General features: G+C 37.5%; 1 protein-coding gene across 2 annotated transcripts in view; it reads left to right on the top strand.

The window, feature by feature from the left end:
- CHEK1 (checkpoint kinase 1) overlaps window positions 1-12,352 on the top strand; it is a 32,392-nt gene extending 20,040 nt beyond the window's left edge. For both annotated transcript variants that reach the window (XM_025465031.3, XM_025465032.3), the window contains 6 exons: window positions 2,253-2,348; window positions 6,627-6,735; window positions 6,922-7,099; window positions 7,362-7,493; window positions 10,168-10,269; window positions 11,479-12,352. In XM_025465031.3, coding sequence (XP_025320816.1) covers window positions 2,253-2,348; window positions 6,627-6,735; window positions 6,922-7,099; window positions 7,362-7,493; window positions 10,168-10,269; window positions 11,479-11,574 — 713 coding nt within the window. In that variant the 3' untranslated portion in view covers window positions 11,575-12,352. The remainder of the gene's footprint in view (window positions 1-2,252; window positions 2,349-6,626; window positions 6,736-6,921; window positions 7,100-7,361; window positions 7,494-10,167; window positions 10,270-11,478) is intronic.
- The last annotated feature ends 2,201 nt before the right edge of the window (window positions 12,353-14,553 follow it).

Genomic DNA, 14,553 nt, shown 5'->3' with positions numbered 1-14,553 from the left:
GCCTTAGGCTCAGGTCGTGACCCTGCGGTCCCGGGATCGAGTCCCACATCGGGCTCCCTGCATGGAGCCTGCTTCTCCCTCTGCATATGTCTCTGCCTCTTTCTCTCTGTATCTCACATGAATAAATAAAATCTTTAAAAATATAAATAAATCAGCAGAAAAAAAAATAAAGTCCTTTAAAAAACAAAACAAGGGATCCCTGGGTGGCTCAGTGGTTTAGTGCCTGCCTTTGGCCGAGGGCGTAATCCTGGAGACCTGGGATCGAGTCCCACGTCGGGCTCCCTCCATGGAGCCTGCTTCTCCCTCTGCCTGTGTCTCTGCCTCTCTCTCTCTCTGTGTCTCTCATGAATAAATAAATAAAATCTTAAAACTAAACAAATCCAGAAGTGTCAGGGATATATGCAGTTTTTAATTATTACGGTTTACCTGGCCAAATTGCTTTTCTTTTTTTAATTTTTTTTAATTTTAATTTTTTGTTTTTCTTTAAGATTTTATTTATTTATTCATGAGAGACACAAAGAGAAGAGAGAGAGGCAGAGACACAGGCAGAGGGAGAAGCAGGCCCCATGCAGGGAGCCTGATGTGGGATTCGATCCCGGGACTCCAGGATCATGTCCTGGGCCAAAGGCAGGTGCTAAACCACTGAGCCACCCAGGGATCCCTGCCAAATTGCTTTTTAGAGAGTTTGTATCATTTCTTCACAATTTCATTAGTTTATATTAAAAAAAATTTTTTTTAAGATATATTTATTTTAGACCAGAGAGCGTATGCAGTGCACACATGCAGTGGGGAGGGATAGAGAGTGTCTTAGCCAGACATTAAGCATGGAGCCCAACATGGGGCTCCATCTCAGGACTCTGAGATCACAACTTGAGCAGAAACGAAGTTGATTGCTTAACTGGCTAAGCCACCCAGGCACCCCTATATTCACTGTTTCTTATTTTAAATTTAATACCAGTGAGGTTGTATATCCATTGTTAGCTTTTTGTCCATTTTTGTGAATGATCTGTTTTGCTCACTTGTGGCAGGGAGGTTTTCTTACTATTTTGTATGGGGTTGTTTTTTTTTTAAACATTAATGTCATTAGAGCTTTGCATTAGTTACAAGTGTTTTTTTTTTTTTTTTTTTTTTTTTTAGTTACAAGTGTTTTTCACAATTTGCCATGCATTTTTATTTTGTTTACGCTATTTTCACATGCAGAAGTTTATATTTTTATTCAAATCTATTATTTTGTCCTTTGCAATTTTCTGACTATATTGTTATGTTTGGAAAGATATTTCCTAGACCTAACTTAAAAAAAAAAATTCCCTGTGTTTTTATGGCTTCAGTTTCTCGTATAAATCTTTGTCCCATTAGCAAATAATTTTGGGGGCAGCCCAGGTGGCTCAGCAGTTTAGAGCCGCCTTCAGCCTGGCGTGATCCTGGAGACCCAGGATCGAGTCCCATGTCAGGCTCCATGCATGGAGCCTGCTTCTCCCTCTGCCTGTGTCTTTGCCTCTCTCTGTGTGTGTCTCTCATGAATAAATAAAATCTTTAAAAATAATAATAATAATTTTGGGGAGCCTATGGGTGGTTCAATCAGTTAAACATCTGCCTTAAGCTCAAGTCATAATCTCAGGGTCCTGGGATCAAGCCCTGCATCAGGCTCCCTGCTCAGTGGGGAATCTCCTTCTCCCCCTACCCTTGCACTGTCCCTCTGTGCTTTCTCTCTCTCTCTCTCTCTCAAATAAAATCTTTAAAAAATTTTTTTTTGGCTTTTGAAGATATATGAATTCTTCATCGAGATAGTTAAGATACTTTAGGATGATAGCTGCGTACATGATTATCTCTTAAAAAGTTATTGGAAAGTAAATTTTCTTTATAAAACTGTGTGCGTGAGGACATAACATGATATATTGGAACGAGTTTGGTATTGAAAACGGATGAGGGTTTTTGTATCTTTTTGTTAATGTGTGTCACACGCGAAGAAACATTTCCACCTGGCTCCTGCTCTGCTTACTTGCAGACAACTGAGAATCAGATCTACGAACTGGTATTCTAAGATATAGACAGTAGCAAAGAGCAATTACATGAAATTAAAGCAATAATATAGTAGCTTATTTTTTCTCTTGCCCAGAAGTATTTGGATATAAAGAGACTAAAAGAGAATATGTTCCACAGCACAAGTTTCTAATCTGCATGACTATTTTGTAAATGTTGCATTCTAATCTCATGACTATTTTGTAAATATCGTATTAATATTTTTATTTCAGCTTTGCTGCATAAAATCCTAGTTGAGAATCCATCAGTAAGGATTACCATCCCAGACATCAAAAAAGATAGATGGTACAACAAACCACTCAAGAAAGGTAATATCCTGAAAATACAAGTATTTTTTCTGTGAAAGAAAAGGCAATTGAGTCAGTATCACGAGTCAACAGCACAAGATAGCTGTTATCTCTGTCCTCGGGTTGGTTATAATGTCTAGTAGGGAAAAGAGAAATACAAAATAATTTTACGGTTTTTAATAAAATGGAAAGTCAGAGTACTATAGCTAAGCGTATGACCAAGTCTTAAATGACAGAGAAACCTTGTCTTCCTGGGGAAATCACATTAAATTTAAGGTCTGAAGATTAAAGGGGAGCTAGCCAGATGAGTACTAGCAAGATGAGTGACAGTTTCTTTGGAACAGAGGAAGCAGCATTCTGGAGAGTCTTGGAATTTGGAAGGTGGTACATTTGAGGAACTTGAAAGAAGGCCAGTATGGCATGGACCATGTCTGTCTTGTTCATCAAGGTGTCACCAGTGGTTAGCATGGTGTGTGGTACCTTGTAGGCTCTCAGTAAATGTTTGTTGAGTAAATGAGTGAATAAAGAATAGGAAGAGGGAGACAGGTTTGAGATGAAGGTAGAGAGGTAGATAGTGACCAAATTGTAGAGGGGGACCTTGTAAACCACATTTGGGATTTTGGGCTTTAACTTAAGGCCATTGAGGAAGCTTTTAAGAGATTTTAAGCCAGGAAATAACATCATATACTTGGTTTTAAAATATCTTTCTGGCGGGGATCCCTGGGTGGCTCAGCGGTTTGGCACCTGCCTTCGGCCCAGGGTGCGGTCCTGGGGTCCCGGGATCGAGACCCATGTCGGGCTCCTGGTATGGAGCCTGCTTCTCCGTCTGCCTGTGTCTCTGCCTGTCTCTGTCTCTCTCTCTATGTCTATCATGAATAGATAAATAAAATCTTAAAAAAAATCTTTCTGGCTTTTTCTTTTTCATTGTTTATGACATTTTTGATCTTAGATGTGAGTAGACGGTACCTTGCATGAGCTTTAGTGGCAATGGGCTTGGAAGGAAGAGGTAGATTCCAAAGAAATTTACAGTCTACAATTGATAGACTGGTGATTGTTTATATGTGGAAAATGAAGGAGGATGAGGAGTCTGGGATGACTCCTTTCTGGGTTGGCCAACTCAGAAAATGGTGGTGCCATTTACTAGGATATAACTCAGGAAAAACAGAATTGGGAAATTTTATTGATTTTGGACATGTGGAATTTTAGAAGTAAAAACTGTCTAAAAAGGAGATGATGTATGCTGTGTGTGTGTGTGCGTGTGTATGTGTGTAACTGAGGAGACAGGACCAGGCGTGAGATCTCAATATTTGGGTGTTCTCTGCAAATAGATGGTAGTTTAAACTGGTAGATGAAATTGAGTATGTGAAACTTTAAGGAATGCCAACATTTAAGTGGTAGGTAAGGGCCAGTAAAACAGAAAAATAGCCAAAGAGATGGGGCGGGGGAACATCAGGAGAATATGGAGGGATTGAGGCTAAGAGAAAAAAATGCATGACAGTAGCAGATACTGTTAATGAATTAATAACATGAAGCCTAAAAGTTTGCCCAGTAGTTATTTGTGTTTGTGGCAGGAACAGATTTGGTGGAGAGGTGGGAGTAATTGTCGAGTACAGTGATTATAGTCTAAAAGAGAGATAATGAAGCAGAGTGTAGACAGCTCATTCTGGCTGTGAATGAGAGGAAAGAGGACAATGGCTAGAGATGAGTGAGTTTTTAACTCTTCTCTGAATGCATCTTTTATTTTTTTAAGATTTTATTTATTCATGAGAGCATGAGGGACAGAGAGAGGCAGAGACATAGGCAGAGAGAGAAGCAGGCTCCTTGCAGGGAGTCCGATGAGGAACTTGATCCTGGGACTCCACGATCATGCCCTGGGCCGAAGGCAGGCGCTCAACTGCTGAGCCACCCAGGCATTCTCTGAATGCATCTTTTACCTTTCACTCTATTCTAACAGGAATCCAGCTCTCCCTTGAGAACACAGGCTTCCTCCAGTGGTAGCTGTTTTCTTTCCCACACTCTCCTACCTTTGAATCTGAGAGTGGGCAAGCATCCTTTTTGTCCTTTGTTGCCACTTTCTGCCTTTTCCTCACATTTCTCCCCTGCTTCATTTTGAATTTCATATCAGATTATCACCCGCTGTTCCATCCTTGTTACAGTCAGCTTTTGAACCTCCAATTAAAATTCTTGTCACATCATCACTCTCTCCAACTCTTGATGTACATTTTGTCATGGTTCTTGGTAATTTAAATATTCATTTGGATGATCCTTCCAATTTTCTGAACTTATATTTCCTGGATTGTCTCTTTAAGCATCCTGCTTTGACTACTGTTATATTTTCCTGGTTTCCTCTAGTTCCCTGACTCCAGCAATCCTTTGACCCTACCTAGATATGCAATTCACGAATCTACTTCCTTTTCACTATTTCTTATTTGCCCCCTCCCTAGGTCCTTAGCTCCATCCTCATTACTTTATTTATTATTACTATTTTCAAATATTTTATTTATTCATGAGAGACACACACGGGGCGGGGAGGGCAGAGAGAGACACACAGGAAGAGGGAGGAGAAGCAGGCTCCATGCAGAGAGCTGGATGTGGGACTCAATCCTGGGACTCTGGGATCATGCCCTGAGCCAAAGGCAGACTCTGAGCCGCTGAGCCACCCAGGCATCCCATCCTCATTACTTTAAATCCTAGGGTCAGTTATTATAATGACTCCTTTACATTCAGCTTCAGCTTTCCAGCCCTGTTCGCTCTTCATCATGGTTACTGGTCAAAACCTAACCCAAGTTTAATCCAGTTTTCTGCCTATGTACACTTAACACCTGCACAGCGGATCACATTTGGACCAGAATATTAACTTTAAATTCAGGATCACTAATCTCAAGTGAGCCCTTAATTCTGCCAGTCAGTTATAATGCATTTCTCCACTCCTTTGACAGCCTCACTCTCCTAAATCACATTTATATACTTTTTTTTCCCCTTCAACTTTGAATGCCTCTTTTCCCCTCCTCACTCTCAGTTGGTGACAGCATTTCCTATTTCACTGAGAAATGGAAACAGTCACAAAGGAACTTCTACAGGCTTCAGTCATCACCTCCACTCACCTAACCAGCTGCCTCTGTGCTCCTATACTCTGCTTTCTCTTTGTTGCTATGAATAAATTGCTCCAGTTATAAGCCAACTCTCTTTCTCTTGTACTTGAGACCCAGTTCTCTTTTGCTTACTCAGGGACATTATCTAGCAATTCTTCAGTCTTCCTCCTGCATTGTTAATTTTTCTGTATTAACTTTCTCATCAGCATACCAGCATGCTGTTTCTCTCATCTTACTGCCTGATCCATAGGAGGCTTACTAAAATATTTGGATGAAGGAATTAATAAATAAAATGTTTGGCTAAATATAAGTGTGTTTAAATGGTTTAGGGACAGTTCCAGTTGAGAGGGAAAAAGGCTGAAGGTATAAGAGAGAAGGAATGAAGGAGCATCAAGACCCCGAAGAGATAGGAAGGTATGGGGTTCAGGTATGAGTAGAGGGATGGGCATTGGATGGGAGCATGGAAGGGAGGGAAGGATGAGTCGCAATGCAAGTAAATTGGCAGATTTATTAATGGCAAGTTGAGGGAGTTTCTAATGACGTTATTTTCTTTGTGCAGTGGGAGATGGTATCCTGTGCTACGTAATAAGGAACTGGAGGGTGGGTGGTTGTGGGAATTTGATAAGAATGTAGAAGTTTTGAAGCAGTCATTATGGAGAAAGGGAGAGGAAACTGACTGAAAAACATAGGACTATCAGTATTGAGGATCCAGCTAAGGGTATTAACCACAGAAGTTACAGTGGCATCATTTTCTTTGTAATAATTATTCTCAGTAAAGTTTTGCCAGGGGAGAGAGTGCCTGGGTGGCTCAGTTGGTTAAGCATCTGCCTTTAGCTTAGTCATGATCTCTGGATCCTGGTCCTGACACCTGAGCTCTGTGTCAGGTTCCCTGCTTAGCAGGGAGCCTGCATCTCCCTCTGCCTCTTTTCCTGCTTTTGTTCACTCTCTCTATCTCTGTCAAATAAATAAAATCTTAAAAAAATAAAATAAAATTATGACTTTATTGTGAAATCCCACACTGGCAACATACAAATCAGGATTTGTGAAATGTGTAATTTGACACAGGAGTCCTCCTAAGTTTATGATGACCACATTTCTTATGCAATCATGTATGGAGAGCCACTATTTGTCATATAACTATTTTGTTTTGAGTAAATGGATTTAGATGTGGTTTAAAAACATTTGTATTTATGTTTTCTTTTTTTAGGAGCAAAGAGGCCCCGAGTCACTTCAGGTGGTGTATCAGAGTCTCCTAGTGGATTTTCTAAGCACATTCAATCCAATTTGGACTTCTCTCCAGTGAACAGTGCCTCTAGGTAAGATAAATCAATAAAGACCAAATAATTATTGTATGTAATATTCCCATAAAAATAATGCATGTATATATTTTTTCTTGATAATGAATGTAATTTTTTATCAGTGTGAGAATGGTAATGTGATATAAGAAAGGCCTGATTGGTTTTATCTAAAGATATATTTTTCCCCATATCTTAATGCCTCAGTGAAGAAAATGTGAAGTACTCCAGTTCCCAGCCAGAACCACGGACAGGTCTTTCCGTATGGGACACTAGCCCTTCATATATTGATAAGCTGGTACAAGGGATCAGTTTTTCCCAACCCACATGTCCTGATCATATGCTCCTGAATAGTCAGTTACTTGGCACCCCGGGATCCTCACAGGTAAGGGAATTTAGTTTTTTCAAATAAATGATGAGAAACTTCTAGTTTTTTCCTCATAAAGGCTTTTGTTTTAATGTATAAATCTTAGAAATATAGTATTAATATTGTGCGTATATAGATTTTTTTTTAAGGAAGAGATAAGAGGATGCTTTCCTATATAAGAATCTTTAGTCACACAAAAAAATTTTCAGACCCAATAGCTATGATATGACTGCTTTTGGTGATACCAGATTTATTCAGGTTTCCTCTGTTTGACATGTAGAACCCTTGGCAGCGCTTGGTGAAAAGGATGACACGATTTTTTACCAAATTGGATGCAGACAAATCTTATCAATGCCTGAAAGAGACTTGTGAGAAATTGGGCTATCAGTGGAAAAAGAGTTGTATGAATCAGGTATGTTTCATTGATTTTCCTGAAGAAAAATGTAAATATTTGAGTAAAAAATGATCATTATCAGTATATATTTTTTAAAAAAGCAATTGGAATTTAAAAGACTTAAGTAAAATGTTACTTACCTTAAGAAATAGTATTGAAAGTCTTCTTTAAGTTTGTTAAAAATATCAAGAGACGCGGGATCCCTGGGTGGCGCAGCGGTTTGGCGCCTGCCTTTGGCCCAGGGCGCGATCCTGGAGACCCGGGATCGAATCCCACGTCGGGCTCCCGGTGCATGGAGCCTGCTTCTCCCTCTGCCTGTGTCTCTGCCTCTCTCTCTCTCTCTCTCTCTCTGTGACTATCATAAATAAAAAAAAAAAAAAAATATCAAGAGACGCAAGTCATGTTCTTGAAAACTGTATGTCCTTAAATTGTAAGAGTAACAAAGATTACCTTCTATGAAAGATGAATACATTAACAATCCCATACTTCTTCTATCTCCCCTGCTCCCACCACCAATTTTTGTTTTATATTATTATAGCATATTTGTAATACTGAAATTCTAGTCCATCTTTAGGCTTTTCAAAAACCTAATGGCATGAAAAACAATTAGACGAATATTCTGTATTAACGAGGCCTGACAAATAATGTAATGACATGATCTTTTACTAGATCATGGTTTTAAAGAAGTGAAAGCTATAAAAGACATTATTGGAACAATTGAGGAAATTTGAATATGGTTTTTATATTAGATAATGTTTTTGAATCAGTGCCAAATTTCTTGGTTGTTATCATAATATTGTAGTTTTGTAGAAGAGGATCTTTGTTCACAGGAGAAACATGTTGAAGTGAAGTGTATGTCTTGTATAGCTTGTTTGAAAAACTAAAAGAAAAAAAAAGACAAGTAAACCTACTTATCTAGGTTGATAAGACCAACAAAGGGTATATAGTTGGTGATTCTTTCAGGGTTTTTTTTTTATTTATTTAATAGCTTTGTAAGCTTTCAAAATTAAAATTAGGGGAAATTGTTACTGTGCAGAAATCTGAGACCAGCCTGATTTTCCTCTCACTTATGTAGATAATTTACTTTTTTTTTTTAATCAGGTAGGTATATTGAGATGTAATTCACGGTAACCTAAAAATCGTCATTTTAGCTATTTTAAAGTGTACAATTTAGTGGTTTTGGTATATTCACAAGATTGTGGTACCATCGTCATTTTATTCTAGAACATTCCATCGTCCCCAAAATAAACTCCATACGAATTAATAGTCATTCCTTATTCTTTCTTCCCTTCATTTCCTGGCAGCCACTTTACTCTCTGTCCTATAGATGGCCTATTCTGGATGTTTCATATAAATGGAATTATATAAATGGCTTTTTGTGTCTGTCATCTTTTACTTAGCATAATGTTTTCAAGGTTAATCTATGTTGTTTACATTTGTCAGTACTTCATTCCTTTTTATGGGAGAATAATAGAATACAACATTATATGGATAGAATATTTTATTTATCCATTTACTTGTTAATGGACTTTTGAGATGTTTCTACTTTTTGTCTATTATGAATAATGCTGCTGAGAACATTTTTGTACAAGTTTTTTGTATGAACTTAATGTGTTTTTAGCCTGCCAGGGCTGTCATAACAAAATATCCAAACTGGGTGCTTAAACAGCAGAAATTTATTTTCTCACAATTCTAGAAACTGAAGTCTGAGATTAAGGTGCCGGCAGGGTTGACTTCTTTTTCTTTTTTTAAAAGAGGATTTATTGACTTATTCATTCATGAGAGATACATAGAGAAAGAGAGGCAGAGACACAGGCAGAGAGGAGAAGCAGGCTCCATGCAGGGAGCCTGATGTGGGACTCGATCCCAGAACCCGAGATCATGGCCTAAGCCAAAGGCAGATGCTGAACTGCTGAGCCACCCAGGCATCCCAGGCAGGATTGATTTCTTCTAAGGCCTCACTTCATGGCTTTCAGATGCTGCCTCTTGCTGCCTCCTCATCTTGCCTTTCCTCTGTGTGCATGTGTACCTGGTATCTTTCTCTCTCTGTATTCTAATTTTTTATTAAAATTTTTTTTTTTGTAAAGAATTTATTTATTCAAGAGAGGCAGAGATATAGGCAGAGAGAGAAGCAAGCTCCATGCAGGGAGCCCCACGTGGGACTTGATCCCAGGTCTCTAGGATCACGCCCTGGGCCAAAGGCAGGTGCCAAACCACTGAGCAACCCGGGCAGCACTTTTTTTTTTTTCTTATAAAGCTATCAGTCATATTGGATCAGAGCCCACTAAGTGGTTTCATTTTAACTCTTATTACCTATTTAAAGGCCCAGTCTTTAAATACAGTCACAATCTGAGGGGCTAGGGCTTCAACATATGAATTTTGAGGGGACATAGTTCAATTCACAACAATATGTTTTCAATTTCTTAGGTATATAACTTGCTAATGGAATTACTAAGGCATATAGTATCTGTGTTTAACTTTTTGAGGAGCTGCCAAGTGGTTTTCCAAAGCAGCTGCACCTTTGCAGATTCCCACCAGCAATATATGTATTAAGCATCTTCTTTCCCAGAACATTATGTTCCAGTGTTGCACAATTGTGGTACACTGGTGTATTTTTTTTGGTCATTCCTTGAAATGAGAAGTTTTACAAATGTTTTTGTAATTTGCACTAATCTTATTTTTATTGCCTTAGGTTACTGTATCAACAACTGATAGGAGAAACAATAAGCTGATTTTCAAAGTGAATTTGGTAGAAATGGATGAGAAGATCTTGGTTGACTTTCGGCTCTCTAAGGTATGTCAAACAACATTTTTTAAAAAAAATTTGTTTTGCTGTTATTAAAGAAGTATTACATGTTCATTGAAGAAACCTAAAAAATATGAAAACATGTATAAAGGATAAAATAAGAATCAAGTTTAAACTTATCCAGAGAGAATAGAGAGATTTTATACTGTATTTCATTATGGTAGTCTTACTACTTCTTTAGTATGTGTTATATGGAAATGCTCTTATGTAGAGATTTCTTTTTAATGGCATTATATTTGTATATACATGGCATTTGTAAATATATGGTAACTTGCTTTTTCTCATTCAGTTTTCTGAACATTCTTGTTATTATCCTTCTAAAATACAGATTTTTTTCAAATGACATTTTCCTTATTATAAAAGCTTTATTGTAGAAAATGTAAATAAGTAACAATAAAATAAAAATAATCCTGTTATATTGTCCACCAGTAATTACCCTGAATATTTTAAAGCATTCTAAACTTTTTCTTATTTAATCCACATATATCTTAATAACAATTATGTTTGTCAAAATGTACAATATAATTAACCTTTATCTGTCATACGTAAATCTGTGATTAATATTTGTATACATAGAGTCTTGTTCACATATCTGATTATTTCTTTAGAAATTACTGGTTCTGAGGTTATAGTTTGGCCTTGATATATAAGAGCAAAATAGTGTTCTCTATGTTTCCTGAGATACTGTATATGGTTCTAAAGGAGATTAGAGAACTAGGTCACATTTTGAAATTGGAAATTTGCTGCATTGTCCAGATGCTTAGTATGAAATTAAATTATTAAGATCCTAGTGTAATGAATTTCTTCTCATAACTGAATCACTGGCTTTGTTACCACAGTATTTGGACAAGACTTCAATGTAGTTGTGTAGCTTAATTTTGGGTTATAAACCCCTAGTACCTATGGAAAACAGTGATTTAGGTTCATAGACATAGATACCAATGCTGGACAGAGATAAGATGCCATTGTTTCTGCCTCTCTACGCTCAGTATGGTGGGAACAGTGATGGCCCAAAATCAAGTTGAAATTGTTTATGTAGCCATATCTTCTAGGATATTTAGTCTTCAGAAGAGGACTTGAAGGGAATTGTAGTTGGACATATCTAAGGGTGTTTATCTCTACTTGCCACTAAAGAGAGTTTGATTTTATGGCAGTCTCTTTTTTGATATTATTTTTTGGATATTATTCCTAATATAGGGAGATGGATTAGAATTCAAGAGACACTTCCTGAAGATTAAAGGGAAGCTGAGTGATGTTGTGAGCAGCCAGAAGGTTTGGCTTCCTGCCACATGAGAGATCCATTGGATTCCTGGTGAATATAGTGCTGCTATGTTGACATTATTCTTCCTAGAGAAGATTATCCTATTCTGCAAACTGCAAACAATAGTCTCTGAAGAATTGTCTTCCCTCTAGCCAAACACTTTGAATTTTTTTGGTATGTTCTTCATACAAACAATACCTTACATCTTCATTGTAAGTAAAGCTTTGGGGAATGGATGGATAGAATTCATTAGATATTTCTCATCCTGTGTTTAGTTTCCAAAGACCCATGTAATGGAAACCAAGCTTTGAGGATACATGAACTTACCAACTTTTATACCACTGTAATGAAAGATGATATTCTTGTCATATTGTTAACAGAACATTTGGTTTTATCCAAAAAAGTAGGTGTTTCCTCTATGTTGATTTAATTATATGGATGGATTAGTAATAAAAGCAGTCCTGTGACTTTTGGACAGTAGATTTATCAGTCTATAAAGTGAAGCCAACTTCAAAAAATATATCCTCAAAATTTATACTTATATTTTCACAAGGGCCTTACCAAGTATATAAATCTGTTTTTGGAGTATAACTGTTAATTGAAATTGCTAGGTATGTTTTTTCCAGTGTAGTTAATATATAAAATACTGGTTGGTCTTTCAAGTAGAAGTTGAGCATGGACTCTAATGCTTAACTACCTTTACTCTAAAATTACTATTGCACATTTTAAATATTTTTCTATATTATTTTCTACTTTCACAGCCATATTTTAATTCTTTATTACAGAAATAAATTCTATTTTGAAAATGAATAGCCAACTCTGTGGACTTCTTGGTAACCAAGCTTCTAGGTAGTAAGGAATAAAAGAGGGAGGGAGAAGTAAATAAGCTGTGAGAGAAATAGATCTGATTCCTAATTCTTTTACTATTAGATTTACTAAGACTCTGTTCTTTTAATAAAATTTATATTAATTTTGGGGTCTCCTGGGTGGCTCAGTTGATTAAGCATCTGGCTTAGGTTCGGGTCATGATCCTGGAGTCCCAGATCTTGCCTCACATCAGGCTTCCTGCTCATCAGAAAGTCTGCTTCTCCCTCTCCCTCTGCTCCCCCTGCTCACACCCTCACACTGTGTATCTCGCTCTCAAATAAATAAAATCCTAAAAAAATTTTATATTAATTTTTGAATGTATTAGGTTTGGGACCTCTATTCCTTTTTCTTGGTAGTTTATAAAATTGATCATCTTAGTCTGAACCTAAGAAGGTGAAATTTTATGGTTTGAGTTTATCGCTTATTAGTTTATACTGGTGATTGTGTTAACACCATAGGAGAAAAAAATTTGAACGGTTAGGTGGTTCCTAAGGTTGAGTTAGTAAATTCTCAAATATGAAAAATTTTGTTCTTGAAAATTATCATTAGTAACTCTCATAAACAAAGTTATCTTAAGCTTTGATCTCCCCCCTTGAGCTTCAGACTTGACAGACCCAGCCAAGCTGACATCTCCACTTGACTAATAGTGAACATGTGACCAAAACCAGCTGTTGGTCCCTATCTTCTGACCTGTTCCTCCTAAGTTTCTCCCAATTCCAATAAATGCTACATTCAGCTCTCCCCTTCCTTAAGCCAAAACCCCTGGAATCTTTTTTGACCTGGTTTTGATATTCTACATTTAATTTGGCAAATCCTATTCAATTTAGCAAACTTATCCACAATCTATCTTACTTCACATCTCTATTAGAAGCACTCTAGTTGAAGGCATTGTGACCTCTCTTTTCATACTACTTATCCTTCAACAGTTCAAAAAGTCCGTCAGAATGATATTTCTAAAATGTGAATCAGGGATCCTTCTCCTGTTCTCAACTCTCCTGGCTTTTCATCACAGTTTAAACAAATTTCAAAATTTTCTCTCCCACCTCCTGGCTTTATGGGATCTGTCCTCTTACCAACTCCTGGGCCTCCTCTGCCACTCTTTTACGTACTCATCCTGCTCTGGCTGCATTTGCTTAGCTGTTCTCACAATGTAGGCACATTCTCACCTCATATTCTTTTCCTTTGCTCTTTCCCTCTCTGTGGAGTGCTTTGGTGTGGCTTGTGTTTCACTTTAAGTCCTTGCTTAAATGTCACCCATTATGCAAAGTCTTTCCTTGACTTACCTAAAATATTATCCCACTTCTATCATTCATTCCTTTATTTTTCATCATAACAGTTATTGTCTGATGCTATATATTTTTATTTACCTATTAAATGTTTCCCTCATTGCAGTATGTAATATACAATAAGCTCCTTGAGGTCAGGGATCCTGTATGTCCTGTTCAGTTCTCTGTCCCCAGCACCTAGAACAGTGCCTGATGTATTATTACAGCATGCAATGAATAGTCGTTTAATGAAGAAATAGGCACTCCATTGATCTGGTCTATCCTCACAATATATTTGGAAGCTGAACACTTCTGTCCATTTTGATTGCTGCCATTCTAGTTCAAGCTCCTTCATCTCTTCCCTGGATTTCTTACTAAAAACTGATGTCTTCCCACTTCCACTCTTGCCATTTCCCAACCTTCTTTTCCTCAAAGTCTTCTCTTGACATAGGTCCTAACTTGTTTTCTTTCTTTCTTTTTTATTTTTAACTTGTTGTTTTCTTAAAGATAAATTGTAAGTCCTTGCTTAAAAATCTCCAGTGGCTTCCCACTGCATCAGAAATGGAGTCTAAATTCTTTCCTTGGACTGCAAGATACACCATCTGTCCTCTTTGCTTATCATACTACAGGCAGAGTAGCCTTCTACTTTTACTGTTCGTTAAGCATGCCAAAACTCATTCCCCTTTCAGGACTTTTTTTGGCGGGGGCGGGGGGGGGCGGCTTTCAGGACTTTTATGGTTACAGCTGCCACCGCCTGGAACCCCTTCCAGTGGTTTGCATGACTTATGTAGTATTCAGATCTCAGCCCAAATGTTTCTACTATCCCCAATCACTGTCTTCCTATTTTGTTTTTTTCATAGAACTGATTGCTATCTGAAA

This window comes from Canis lupus, chromosome 5, assembly GCF_003254725.2.
Source record: "Canis lupus dingo isolate Sandy chromosome 5, ASM325472v2, whole genome shotgun sequence".
In the NCBI taxonomy this organism is placed as follows: Eukaryota; Metazoa; Chordata; class Mammalia; order Carnivora; family Canidae; genus Canis; species Canis lupus.
This window is presented reverse-complemented; position numbering and strand designations above follow the sequence as displayed.